Source organism: Panthera onca, chromosome B3 (genome assembly GCF_046562875.1).
Source record: "Panthera onca isolate mPanOnc1 chromosome B3, mPanOnc1 haplotype 2, whole genome shotgun sequence".
Lineage (NCBI taxonomy): Eukaryota > Metazoa > Chordata > Mammalia > Carnivora > Felidae > Panthera > Panthera onca.
The window spans coordinates 3,010,928-3,024,450 of NC_138344.1; the positions used below are offsets into that span (position 1 = coordinate 3,010,928).

The following is a 13,523-nucleotide window of genomic DNA, read 5'->3' on the forward strand; positions in this document are numbered from 1 at the left end:
AATGGTGTCTCCCCGTGATCTAACACCCAATATAATAGGCGTGAATAAGACATTGGAAGAGAGTACAGATGGGCCACTTAGCCCGGGAATTCGGGGAAAGCTTCTTTTTTTTTTTTTCAACGTTTTTTATTTATTTTTGGGACAGAGAGAGACAGAGCATGAACGGGGGAGGGGCAGAGAGAGAGGGAGACACAGAATCGGAAACAGGATCCAGGCTCCGAGCCATCAGCCCAGAGCCTGACGCGGGGCTCGAACTCACGGACCGCGAGATCGTGACCTGGCTGAAGTCGGACGCTTAACCGACTGCGCCACCCAGGCGCCCCGGGGAAAGCTTCTTTAAGGAGAGGATAGCTGAGCTGAATCTTGAATGGTGAGCCGGAACTTGCCAGGTCAGGAAAAGCGGGACAGCGGGAACAGCATGAACGCAGGTACAGAGTGATCTCCAGAGTCTGTGCACGAGAGAGTTCCAAATGTGGTGGTGGAAAGCTGGAGTCACCTGACCTGCCATCGCCCTTAAGGTCTCCTTGAAATATGTGCTGTGCAGGGACACACACACAAACCCCATTGTAACAGCACCGGAAACCTGTAATATTTAGCAGCCTGCCACATTCTAGAAGGAGTTCTCACTAAGCCAAACTTGGACGAATCCAATGAAGAAAGAAGGACAATCCAGAGAGAAGAGGCAGTAGGAAATTTCCAGCCTCACCCCATCCCATCTCCACGGGTCTCCCTGCAGATCCTTGTTGTGGGAAATGAGCCCACAGACCCAGAGACTAGAAAGAAAGGCCTTGTGGTTTGTAAGAACTGCTCGGGCAACGCTAAGAGTGAATCCTAGTGTTAAACGAGGGACTTTGATTCCTCACCAACTGAGGCCAAAAAGTCTTTAGGTGCAGACACGGTCGGTCAGTCCCTATAACCCTCTTAATGATCCCAAATCAAAGATTATTAGTACCTCTTTTTTTTCCTACCACCACCTACTTCTAAATCTGTCTCAGGCTGTCCATTTGGGACTTCTTTCCACCCTTTCTGCCCTTGACATTGTTTTCACTATAATGCACAGGGTATAAATGATTGGGGGAGGGAGAGAGAGTTGAATTTCTATGTGATTCGCCCTGAATCCTCTAACCCCCATTTCACAAGACGATCCAGGACTGTGAACCCATCAGGTTCGCTCCCAGACCCACAAGAAGGCTGACCCAGGCGACAAAATCAAAAAACAATACAAACAAGCCACTCACAGGTCTAAGGATGCCACTGAATAATCAAATTTATTTCTGAATCACTTAAGGGTCATGAAAGAAACATTAACTCTTATGTTATAGAAACAGTAGTAAAATACAGTACACAGGAACATCGTTTGAATGGTAACAAAAGTACAAGAAAATTAGCGGCTTTAAATACAAAGTGAAGCAATTTAATAAGAAATTTTGTTAATAAGAAAAATATATGTCCCATGTCTTTATTACATACTGTACAAAATAAAATATTGCACCTTTAAGTCATATAATAAATATATACAAAGAGTATTTTACAAATGATCTTTCTTTTAATTTAAAATCCTTCAACAATCAAGGGTGATTGATGACTAACAACCCACGGGCTGGTGTGTGTGCCCTTCCCCATCCCCATCCATCCCGGCCACCAAACCCTCCACGTACAGTAGTGTTTATCACCAGTGTCCGTGAGGCTAAAGTCAGAACACGAGGGCTGGTGCTCGGAATGTGGTCGAGAGACTCAGCGAGCTCGTCCACAGACACGTCCAAAGACCAAACGCGCTGCTCACGTCTTTGTGATCGGGTCCAGAGCCACCTGCTTCAGGGGATGTCGTGGCCGGCGCGCTGGGGGCGGCACACGGGTGCGGGTGGCTGGGTCGCCACATAAGCACGGACGGCCACTGACTTGGGCTTGTGTGCCATCTAAAGCAGTAATCGGCAGGATATAAGGGGAGGGGCGCCATAACCAAATCGGCTTTCGAACTTTCATGCTAGCCCCAGACTACTTCCGCAGAAACACTTACTCCCGGTTTACCCTCCAGCCTGACACTGTCACCAACACCAGCACTGGCCCCCGTTCGAACGCAACCCAACACAACCCGTCCTGGTCCCGACCCTAACCTCAACCCCCAAAGCCAACTCCAGCCTTCACCCTACCGTAATTTCCATTCTCAGCTAACCCAATCCTAAAACTAACACAAACCCTACACTTACTCACCAAATCCTAACTCTGACCTCTAGCCCCAACTGTAACTTCTGGCCTCACCCAAATTCACTTTGGATTTACCGACAAATCAGTCTGAAGGAAAACGATGCTTTACTATAAACAAGTCTTTCCAACCACCGTGTTTCATATTTAGATTACTTTCTTATAATCTTCCCGAAATAAGAACCCTCAGGAATACTATCGTATGCATAAATTAGGTCTAATAAGGCTTTGATTTTCTGTTTGTGTGCAAGAGAAGAGTGCTCAGAAGACGTCTCATTCACAGCTCTTAAAAGAAAGCTTTGACTGCACTTCAAAATCAGTAGAAAAGGTGAATTCCCCCTCTCCTTTGATTTCCGAGATGCCTCATGTGGTCACAGATAGAGCTCCATGGTCGGGAAGCTGGCAGCAAGGTTTCCTCTGTGGTTTCTTCCACCGGTTCCCTAAGCGTAAGGGCAAGACGCAGCTCCCCGCCCCCAGGATCCTCGGGTCAGTCGGTGCGACTGCCTCTCGTTCGCAGCCTGGGCTCCGGGACCTATCAAAACGCCACTAGCACCAATAACACCATCTTAATGGCGACTGGCCAGGGCTTCCAGAGTGTAAATGCTTTAGAAACCTGTTGAAACCCTAAAGCTTGGGAGAAGAGGAAGTCATCGGTTGCCGTGTGTCCCTCAAGACTTCGGGACGCCGTATGCTGTTAGCCTACACGTCATGGGAGGAAGCATGCGGCCGCGCCCTGGGGACCTGGGCGATTTCCTGATGAGAAGGACACGGGGAGGTCCCACGCGCCATGGCACGCCTGCCACCGTACGCTCGTTGGTCCCGGATGCATCGCTTCAAAGAGCTGGAATTAAAGACCGGCCGTGGGGAAAACGACAGCACAAAATGCCGCCAGCGGTGAGTTTGCATCGACCTGTTTGCATGCAGAATCTAGAGTGTTTTTTGTGTTTTTTTTTTAAAGAAATAACATGTTTTTGAACCAGCTACGTGGGGGAAAGAGCTTCTACACTTCTGGGCTCTTCTTCACAGCAGCGCTACGACCCTTCCACAGGTTTACCCTTCCAGACACGTCGAGCAGCACCTTTGTTTGTAGACATCGAGCGAACACAACTTGAGATGCTTTACAAACATACAGTAGTGTGTGGTGTCCGTGCAGGCTCCTGCAGGGAAGAAAAAACCAGATATCCGTGGAACGCAGAGCTCGTGGGTGACGCAGTTTAAATGCTGTGGTTTCTTTTTATGTTTTTATTTTATTTTTGAGAGAGAGAGGCAGACAGCACGAGCAGGGGAGGGGCAGAGAGAGAGGGACTGAGCCACCCAGGCACCCCTTAATGGTTTTGTAGCGTTTGTTCATTTTTGAGAGACAGAGAGAGACAGAGCACGAGCAGGGGAGGGGCAGAGAGAGAGGGAGACACACACGCACAGAATCCGAAGCAGGGTCCAGGCTCCGAGCTGTCAGCACAGAGCCCGACACAGGGTTCGAACCCATAGGAGATCATGACCTGAGCTGAAGTCGGATGCTTAACCAACTGAGTCACCCAGGAGCCCTGAGATGTAGTTTAAAAAAAAATCCTCTGAGGGGCGCCTGGGTGGCTCAGTCGGTTGGGCATCCGACTTCAGCTCAGGTCACGGTCTCGCGGTTTGTGAGTGCGAGCCCCACATAGGGTTCTGTGCTGACAGCATGGAGTCTGCCCGGGATTCTCTCTCTCCCCCTCTCTCTCCACACCTGTCCCGCTTACACTCTCTAGCTCTCTCTCTCAAAAATAAATACACATTAAAAAAATCTTTTGAGAAAAATAAAGACAGAGAGGGAGGCAAACCATAAGAGACTCTTAAAGACAGAGAACAAAGTGGGGGCCGTTGGAGGGGAGGGGGGAGGGGGGAGGGGCTAAACGGGGGATGGGCGTTGAGGAGGGCACCTGTTGGGACGAGCACTGGGTGTTACACGTAAGAGATGAATCACTCTGTTCTACTCCTGGAGCCGAGACGACACTCTATGTTAACTAACTTGAGAATAAATTTAAAAAAAAAAAAATGTCCCATTGTGACGTCTTGCGCCGGAAACTAATGCAGGGCTGTGTGTCAGCTGGACCCAAATTTTAAAAAGCGGAGAAAGCCCCCAAGAGGCTGGGGTTAGAGCCACGACTCTGCACTAGGCTCAGAAGCACACTGGGCTCCCCGCTTAGCTGGCCGCGCGGCCTCACGCCGCTCTCCGGGGCCTCGCCACCCTCCTGGCCTCCGTCTTTCCTCTCAGTGCTTGGAACGGCAGGGGTGTGGACCCCTTGGCAAACCGATACAAGCTAGGAGCCTGCTCCCTGGCTACGTATATTTATGATTACATTTTGCAAAAATAATATAACAACTATAATATATGAATAACATAAAAATACATGCCTACGTGAACATAAAATCGTACAAACAGGTCAAATCTTTAAGAATCGCTGTCCCAGCAGATGAGAGCCGCAGGCAGGAGGGGGTGCGGTGAGGCTGACAGAGGCGGGAGGAGGCAGTGGGAGCCAAGGCCGCGGACATCCAGCTGGTTCGACGGCTCTTCCCGAAAGGAACACGAGCTGTACCCGCATCCAAGGAGCTAATCTCCCAGTGCCCCAAGATGCCACCTGCACCCCGGATGGCCTGTGGGCCGTGCCACCAGCCACTGGCGAGGGAGGCGCCCCCGGGTCTGGCCGGGACAAGGCTGCGGGCGCTGGCGGGCCCGACAGGGGTACGTACTATGGCAGGAAGGCCTCACACAGTGCCGCCAGGAAGCCGGTTTCTTTTTCTGCACGCAGTGTCTCTCAGCCACGGGCCAGCAGCTCCTGGTGTGGACGCAGTCGACCCTCCGGGACTGGAAGCCCCTGCCGCAGGCCGCCGTGCAGGGCCTCCAGGGGCCGGGGCGCCAGCACGTGTCACACGCCCCGGACGAGCAGTTCCCCTTCAAGGTGGGTCTGAAAGAGGGGGAAAAAAGAAAAGAAAAAGGAAAAAAAAAAAAAACAAAAAATGGAAAATGGGAGAAGCAGGGTGTCACTTCGTGCTGAGAACAAGCCTTTTCCCGTGCCGTTATTTTCCGTGTCCTCGAGTTTCGCTGATCCGGACCCTGCTGGCCAGGAAGCCGACTTGTGTTGGGCACGGCTGGCTGATGAGCAAGGCGGTGGCCCCGTCGTGACAGCGAGAGGTGAGCACACACGTGTTTCCGCTCACTTCTAACACCAAGTCAAGACATCCCCCCCCCCCCCATCCCCAAAAGACACACTGTCCTGAGAAAGCCAGAGCGGGTCAGTCTAGGCAAGGAAGTGGGCACGGCTCACGGTCTGTATGCTTCCTCCACTTTGCTGGCAAGCTGAGTTTTGCTTATCTGAGCCCTGGAGGTATGTCCGGGCACGAGTGCGAATCTGTACAAGCAACCTTGTCTGCTACGAGACGGCGCTCACTCTTCCGTTTACAATATGGCCACACCAGGCCTCGTGCTCAGATTTAGCAAAGACCATCTGGGGAGAGGGATCCGTCTGTGGCTCCTTACCCTTTAGGACAGAACAGAAGGTTGGTACCCTCTGGTTTTTGAGGACGTTTACCCAGAGGGCAGAGCCACCCTAGAGGGCCCGTGCTTGCTCCCCGAGCCAGGGCTCCTGGGAGGTATCTTTGCGCTACATGGGAATGTCTCCCACCCCACAGGTGACTGGAAGACAGCCCTAGCTTGGCTGAGCCGGTTCAAGAACTGTCTTTCCTCCATGAGCCTGGAGGTTTCTGGAATAAGACCTATAAACCTGAAGGCTGGAGCAATGGTGGCCATGTTGTGCCACACAGGCCAGAGAAATAGGAAAAAAAAAATATTCAGAAGAGACAAAGAATGAAGCAGAAACACAGAAAGCGGCAGAGACAAAGGGGGAAAACCCCCAGGAACTTCTCATTTCTTGGTCACGGTCCTTCCTGTGGTCTGACGGCGTTCTCTCCCTTTGAATTCTTGAGACACATCTGTATATTCCCATAAAAGGCTCCTGGGGCGCCTGGGTGGCTCAGTCGGTTAAGCGTCCGACTTCAGCTCAGGTCACGATCTCACCGTCCGTGAGTTCGAGCCCCGCGTCGGGCTCTGGGCTGATGGCTCAGAGCCTGGAGCCTGCTTCCGATTCTGTGTCTCCCTCTCTCTCTGCCCCTCCCCCATTCATGCTCTGTCTCTCTCTGTCTCAAAAATAAATAAATGTTAAAAAAAAAAAAAAAAAAAAAAAAGGCTCCTTACCAGGGGCGCCTGGGTGGCTCAGTCTGTTAAGCACCCGACTTCAGCTCAGCTCATGGTCTCACAATTTGGGAGTTCGAGCCCCGCGTCGGGCTCTGTGCTGACAGCTCGGAGCCTGGAGCCTGCTTCGGATTCTGTGTCTCTCTCTGCCCCTCCCCTGCTCGTGCTCTATCTCTCTCAAAAGTAAATAAGCATTTAAAAAAATGTTTTAAAAAGGCTCCTTACCAGGGCACATGATCCATAAGGAGAGTAGAAACACCACTGGACATGGAGGAAGACGGAGAAAATTGTGATAACCTGACGGTCTCCAGGGGAGAGAATGTTACATTTAGTTGGAAGCAGTACTTTGATTAGCCAGGAGGGGGAGACTCCATCAAAATGTTTTGACTTAAACAACACCATCCCCTCAAAGTCTTAAGGTTTTACATGGGAAGAGGAGGAGGCTATCCTATTAATCACAGGGCTTTTATTTTCCCCAGTAGTTATGAATCGTAGTTGTTTCAGACAACTGGGCATAGACCCAGCACTGCTCAGCCATACCACGCAGAGATGAGCTTTTACTACTGAAAAAAGGTAGAACAAATACTCACCGAATAGGCACAAAAACATGTGTTTTAAAAGGAGACCAAACTGTTGTGCCCAAGTGCTGGGTGGTCCTGTCTTAATGGGAAATCTCCCACCTTTTCTGCATAAATCACTCCAAGCTGACTTTTGTTGTTTCAGGGGCCCGAAGGACCCAAACTGACGGGGCCAATCTCTGCTCTGATGGAAGGCAGGTCCCGGGGTGGGGAGCGGAAGGGGCGGGCAGGAGGAGCCACAGAGCCCATGACAGATAGGAGGACACGGGGAGCTAGGGACCAACACGGAAGCAGAAGTTCCGGAGGCTGGGCATTGATTGAGGACCCAGAGAAAGAACCTAAGGTTGGTCCAGCACAGAGATCCCACCTCCTCCCAGCCGGGGACAGGACTGGGGATGGGGACGTGGGGACATCTGAGCGAGGGGGACACAGTCTGGGCATGGGTGCTACACACACCTGTGCTTCCCAGTAGAAAACAGGAGAGTAGAAATGGTGCTAAAAATCGCAAAGCAACCCTGTTTCTACGAGTCCTCCTCAACGTCTCAATTTTGGAAAGCTAACAGCGCGAGAGAAAAGCACCGGGATGTAACAGCAGGGCAGCCAAGCCTGGAGGAAGCAGAGATGACGGAGAAAATGAAGGGCAACTTGACCCCTCCTCGCCTCCCCCCAGCTCCAGGAATTTTTCTTCTATTCTTTCTTCTAAATGCTTCCACCGTTTCGGTTCATCTCCACAACTCTTTTCCTAAAACCCCACTTTGTCACACAACTGAGCCTCCTGATAGACCCCTCCATGCCTTTGATCCTCTCTAGTATGTCTTGGCATCTTATTTTCGCTGCCATTGGTTGGAGAGCGTGTGACGAATCTAGCACGTGTCCTGGAGGAAAGACAACGTGGCTGCAGCACCAATAGTGGGGGTGTGTGAGGTCTGGGATGAGGCGGTGAGGGCAGGGAAGAGTTGACTGTGCAGTGTTCTCTAGGCCACGTTGCATACTTTGGCCACCCTTCCTACTCAGAGCCAGGGAAGCCTCTAGCGGGACTTTAATCCCACAGGGCGGTGGGGTGTCGTGGAGGTGCGATCAGACGTGGTTCTGGAAAGGATTGCTCAGGCTGCAGTGTGGGGGCTGGGCTGGAAAGGAGCAGCAGGTGGAGGGTGACCAGTTGGACGGCCTGGCTGCCAGTAATCGTGGGAGGGATGGAAAAAAGTGGATGGGTTCGCGAAAAAAATACAAAGAGCCAAAAGGCATATAAAAAGTAATCAGAAAAGTACGAATTACAGTAAGATGTGATTTTTCACCCATCAGATTGACAAAAATTTTCACAAAGACTGAAAACCTATTATAATGTTCATGAAAAGGGGGGAACTCTCATATACTCCCGGAATAGGCAATTTTGATGGTAACTTAGTATCAGAATGAACAGCCCTGTCAATCCCATTCCATACCAAAAACTATCCTCTAAGAATACAACCCTTCGTGCAGAAAGATATATGCCTACTGCAGTTCTAAAATGCCTACGGCAGTATTTGTAATAGCAAAAACAAACACACACGCAAACAAACAAAAAAAAAACCCCAAACAATCAAATGTCCATCAGCAATGGAATGAGGTAATGTGAAATACAACAACGAGAAAGAACAAAGTGAATCTTATGTACTAAGATGGGGAAGAACTATCGATAAGGAGAAAAAAAACAAGTGTCAGGAAAATACATCCAGAAAGCTCAATCCACGCAGGTAAGTGTCTGTGTTGTAAGTGTTCCTTTGAGAATGCAAAGTAAAACATCTGGGATAATTGATATCAATCTGTGTGTGGTCTCTGTCTTCTCAGCAAAAGACAGAACTAGGTTGCCTGTTGAGAAGGAGGGCAGCTGTTCCAAACATTTTCCATTTGAGGAAAATAGTTCTGGCCTGAGCTGTGTTGTGGGGAATAGGAACCACAGCTGATGCTATGTCGCCAAGCCTTACTGAAGGCTCAAGATGGAAAGTGAGCCAGCTTTCAAGGTCATCTCATTTTTTCCGGCAACACTCAGGGCGGAAGGAGGGAAAAGGAGCCATATATGGAGCATCTCCGACGAGCCAGGCTTCTTAGGTACTTTACATTAGAGCAGCTACTCAAAACCTCCCGACTGTAATTGTACACGGACGGTAACGCTCCCTCCCGCACACGCGGAGGCCAGGTAACCCCGATCACACAACGCGAGAGTGGGAGAAGTGCAAAGTCTCTCATTCACGTGCTTTCGGCTCTCTCCCCCACTCTGGGCTGGCTGGGGCTCGCCTCTCTGGGACGGTGGGGCGGGGGGGGGGGGGGAAGGAGTCTGGGTCTCTGCGTGACCTCATGGAACCTTCTACCCCAAGCCATCCACCAGCTTAGACTTCTACTAAGAGGAAAGCAGAGTCCTTTCTGGTTTAAGCCCCTTAACCAGGCAAACGCCTTTGTCATTCTCTGCTAAACCACTGTGCCAAAATAGTTCAACAAAACTATCAAAATAGTTTCTAAGCGGAGGAATACAGTAAGTAGTTCACTGAAAACACGAGGAAGATTTCATCTGTGAACTTCAGTGTTATTAGGCTTTACCAACTTTGTGTACGGAAGGAAAAATATTCTCACTGCTACTTTATTCTGTTCCCCTCTTTGGGGTATCTCTCTACCTGTTTAACGTTCAAATGCCTTGTAACTGTAACAGTACGTGATAACTGATATTTCAGTATAATGCGTACTGCCCAGGATGGCGGTATAGGAATCAAGTATGAGAAGGGAGTAGACAGGAGACACCATTCCATTCCCAGGTGGCCACTGCCACTGACCGGGGTGGGGGGGAGAGGTTTTGCGTCGCCCGAGGGCAGGGCCAGTACCTGCTTCTGTCGTCACAGCCCGAGTCAGAGCTGTTGTGGCCTTGACAAGCTGCGCGATGCTGTGGCATCCTCGCTGTGCGACCCAGGCAACGCGCAGGGCACTGTAACAAAAGCAGAGTGCAGCACGGACGACCTTGTGAGCTCAGGCATGCTGTGGTACCAAGGTCATGTACGGAGGGGCACTGCCGGGGGAAGGTCGGCTACAGGGAACCAGCTGTCCCCAGGGGAGGTCAGGGAGGGTGGGGGTGCAGCTCTGAGGACCAGGCAGCCCTCCTTCAGGGCCAAGAAGACACCCGAGGACCTTCCACCTCCACTTTCCCCCTCCCCCGCCCGGAAACTTAGACCATCTCTGGGGAGAAGGGAAAAGAACAGGGCCAATCTGTAATCGACAGGGCTTAGGTCCTGATAGGACTGTGCTTAAAAGCATAGGCAACTGTCAAGTTTGGGTTTTCCTTCCCTGTGCAAAAGCGGAGGCTTCTGTGTTAAGGTGAGTTCAGTTACAAAAAAAAAAAAAAAAAGTTTTTTGACGTGCAATTCTTAAATTTTCATGTCGTAATGCATATTACTTTTTCCTTATACTTTGTTTTATCCTTGAAAAGGCCCTGCCCTCACGCCGATTCTATTCCTGTTCACCTTCTCAGTCATGCCATTGGTAGCACAAAGGTGTTTAATTTTCATGTAGCCCAACTACATTGTCATCGTTTTCGGTATCGTACCTAAAAATCCACTTGCTAACCCAGAGCATGAAGGTTCACGTTTACGTTTCTTCCAAGAGCTCTGTAGTTTCAGCTCTTGAATTTAGGTCTCTGATACACTTGGAGTTAATCTCTTGCACACGGTATAAGCGAGGGGTCCAACTTCATTCTTCTGTGCGTGCGGATATCCAGTTGTCTGGAACCATTTGCCAGAGAGGTTATTCTTTCTCCACTGGTCTTGTCCCCCTTGTAGGAAGCCAACCGACACTGATACAGAAATTTATCTCTCCACCTTAAGCTAAAGTCTATTCTAGCCATCTCTAGGTCTAGCCCCTGTCTACCCACACTGCCTGGATGACTACAGCTCTGTGCTAAGTTTTGAAACCAAGAAGTCTGAGCCCTCCAACCTTGTTCTTTTCTCAAGATGGTTTTGGCTATTCCGGGTCCTTTCTATTTCCATATGAATTTTAGGGATCAGCTCGTCAGTATCTGCAGAGAAGCCAGCTGGGAGATTTTACGGGGATTGTGTTGAATCCGTCGATCAATGTGGAAAGTGTTCTCAGCTTCACGTTAAGTATTCTGATCCATAAATATGGGATGCCTTTCCATTTATTTAGATCTTCTTTAATTTTCTTTAAAAAAAAAAACCTTTGGTAGTTTAACATTAGCTTTTTAAAGCAATTCTTCCCCTGTGATTAATTACCTTTGAACATTGAGCCCGCTTAACATGGGTCTGTGTGTGTCGTACTCATTACACTGCGCGACTCGGGGCTACTGTCCTGCACTGACGCTGTACTATCTCACTTAAAGCTGCTTCGCGGCAGCTGAAACACCAGAGTCAGAAGGTCTCTCCGCACCTCTAGTGAGTCGATTTTCCCCAAAATTTCCTGTGCTCATTTGTTCTCCCGTGTGAATGTCAAAATTATCTTAAGTTCCCAAAAAGCATTCTGCCGTAGTCTTAGCTGGAATTAATTATATCACATGTTTCGGCTCATTTAAGGAAGCAGACACCTTTATAGTTTAGAGGGTTCCTTTATTCGGCCTACTTTTCAACAATGTTTTCAACCGTGTCTTCTATTTTTCTTCATGGGATAATTTTCTTTATTGGTTAATTTTATGTGTCAGCTTGGTTGGGCCACGGTGTGCCCGGATATTTGGCCAAGCACGATTCTGGGTGCTTCTGGGAGGGTGTTTTTAGATGAGATGAACATTGAAATCAGTAGTCAGGGGAAAGCAGATTGTTCCCTCTAACGTGGGTGGGCGCCACCCAATCAGTTGAAGGGCTGGAGAGAACACAAAGACTGGCCCTCCCCCCCAAGTAAGAAAGAACTTGTCCTGACTCAGACTGTCTTTGAACTGGGATATCGGCTTTTTCCTGCTTCTGGACTTGAACCGAAGCACTGGGTCTCTAGCCTGCTGGCCTTTGGGCTAGAATGACAAGAGCAGCTGTCTGCAGCTCTTGGGACTTGTCAACCTCCATAACTGCATGAGTTAATTCCTTATAATAAATCTCTTGACACACACACACACACCCCCTCTTGGTTTGTTTCTCTGGAGGACCCTGGCTAATGCATATATACAGATTTTGGTACTGAAATGTGGGGTGCTACTGTAACAGATATTTAAAAGTGTGGAAGCAGCTCAGGGATTGGGTGATGGGTAGAGGCCGGAAGAGTTTTGAGGTGCGGGCTAGAAAAAACTTGGTTGCCTTGAAGGGGACGTTGTTATTAGTACAGTGAAACCTTGGATTGCGAGTAACTTGTTCTGCGGGTGTTCCGCAAGACGAGCAAACATTTCTAATACATTTTAATTTGATAAACGAGCGATGGCTTGCAATACGAGTAGGACGTAACGCAGGATATCACATGATCACAACTGAGCCCAGTGGTTCTTCTCTCTCTCCTTCTCTCTCCCTCCCTCTCTCGCTCTCTCTCACTGCAGGATTGTGGGTGATCGTCTCCCACGTTCAGACACTCGGTCTCAGGCTGCGGTGTTTGGCAGAGATCAGCGATTTTTCAGAACATTGGAAGGTGCCCACAACTGGCGCTGGTGTATTTTTTGTCACTTCAAAGCACCTCGGGACAGTCCTTTGCTTTTCCGGACAAGAGCGAGCTTAGGAATGCTTTGCTTCATTCTAGGTCATTGGATAGGCTCCTTGTTAAACTTGCACGAAAAGAAAAGGGTTCCATTGAGCCAATAGATAGCACTGATTCTGTTAGTGATCGTGAAAGTCGTGCTACACAATCACCCTCCTCTCTTGTCTCCCTCACACCAGTGTGAAGGTTTTCAAAGGTAAGTGCAGGTTAACTTATTTTTCTTTACATTTTGTATTTTCTTTATTGTTTTGCATTATATTACAGGATTATAATCATTTTTATATGAATATTTTTGGGTTGTAGAACAAAACATCTGAGTTTCCATTATTTCTTATGGGGAAATTCGCTTTGAGATACAAGTGCTTTGGATTACAAGTGTGTTTCCAGAATGAATTGTGCTCGCAGACCAAAGCTTTACTGTACAAACATTAAGGGGGATTCTGGCGAGGTTTTAGGGGGAAGTAAGGACCACGCCTCTAGGAACCAGAGGAAAGGCAATCACTCTAAAGTGGCAAAACCGTGGGCGAATTGTGTTCTAGTGTTTTGTGGATGCTAGACTTTGTGGGTGATGAAATCGGATATTTCACTGGGGAGATTCCTAAGCAAAGTGTGGAACGTGCTGCCTGGCTTCCTCTTACTGCTGATACTGGAACATCAGTGGACAGACATAAACTGAAGGAACCGTTAGGCAAGAAGGAACCACAACTGGAGGATTCCGGAAAGTGTCAGTCTATCCACATGTCGAAGGATGAGAAAATACGTTCTGGAGAGAACACGAAGGGTGTGGCTGGGCGATCGCTTTATAAGGAGATTGGCCATGGAGTTACTCAGCCATCTCAGTGGAAGCCAGGGCTAGAGACAAGATGGCACCACCA

The 13,523-nt window shown here is 49.2% G+C and overlaps 1 protein-coding gene across 1 annotated transcript in view; it reads right to left on the reverse strand.

Annotated features, from left to right (window-relative positions):
• Window positions 1-1,243: 1,243 nt before the first annotated feature.
• ADAMTSL3 (ADAMTS like 3) overlaps window positions 1,244-13,523 on the reverse strand; it is a 355,200-nt gene continuing 342,920 nt past the window's right edge. The window contains exons 28-30 of the mRNA XM_060617520.3: window positions 9,858-9,958; window positions 4,930-5,144; window positions 1,244-3,359 (exon numbers count right to left, since the gene is read on the reverse strand). Coding sequence (XP_060473503.3) covers window positions 3,253-3,359; window positions 4,930-5,144; window positions 9,858-9,958 — 423 coding nt within the window. The 3' untranslated portion in view covers window positions 1,244-3,252. The remainder of the gene's footprint in view (window positions 3,360-4,929; window positions 5,145-9,857; window positions 9,959-13,523) is intronic.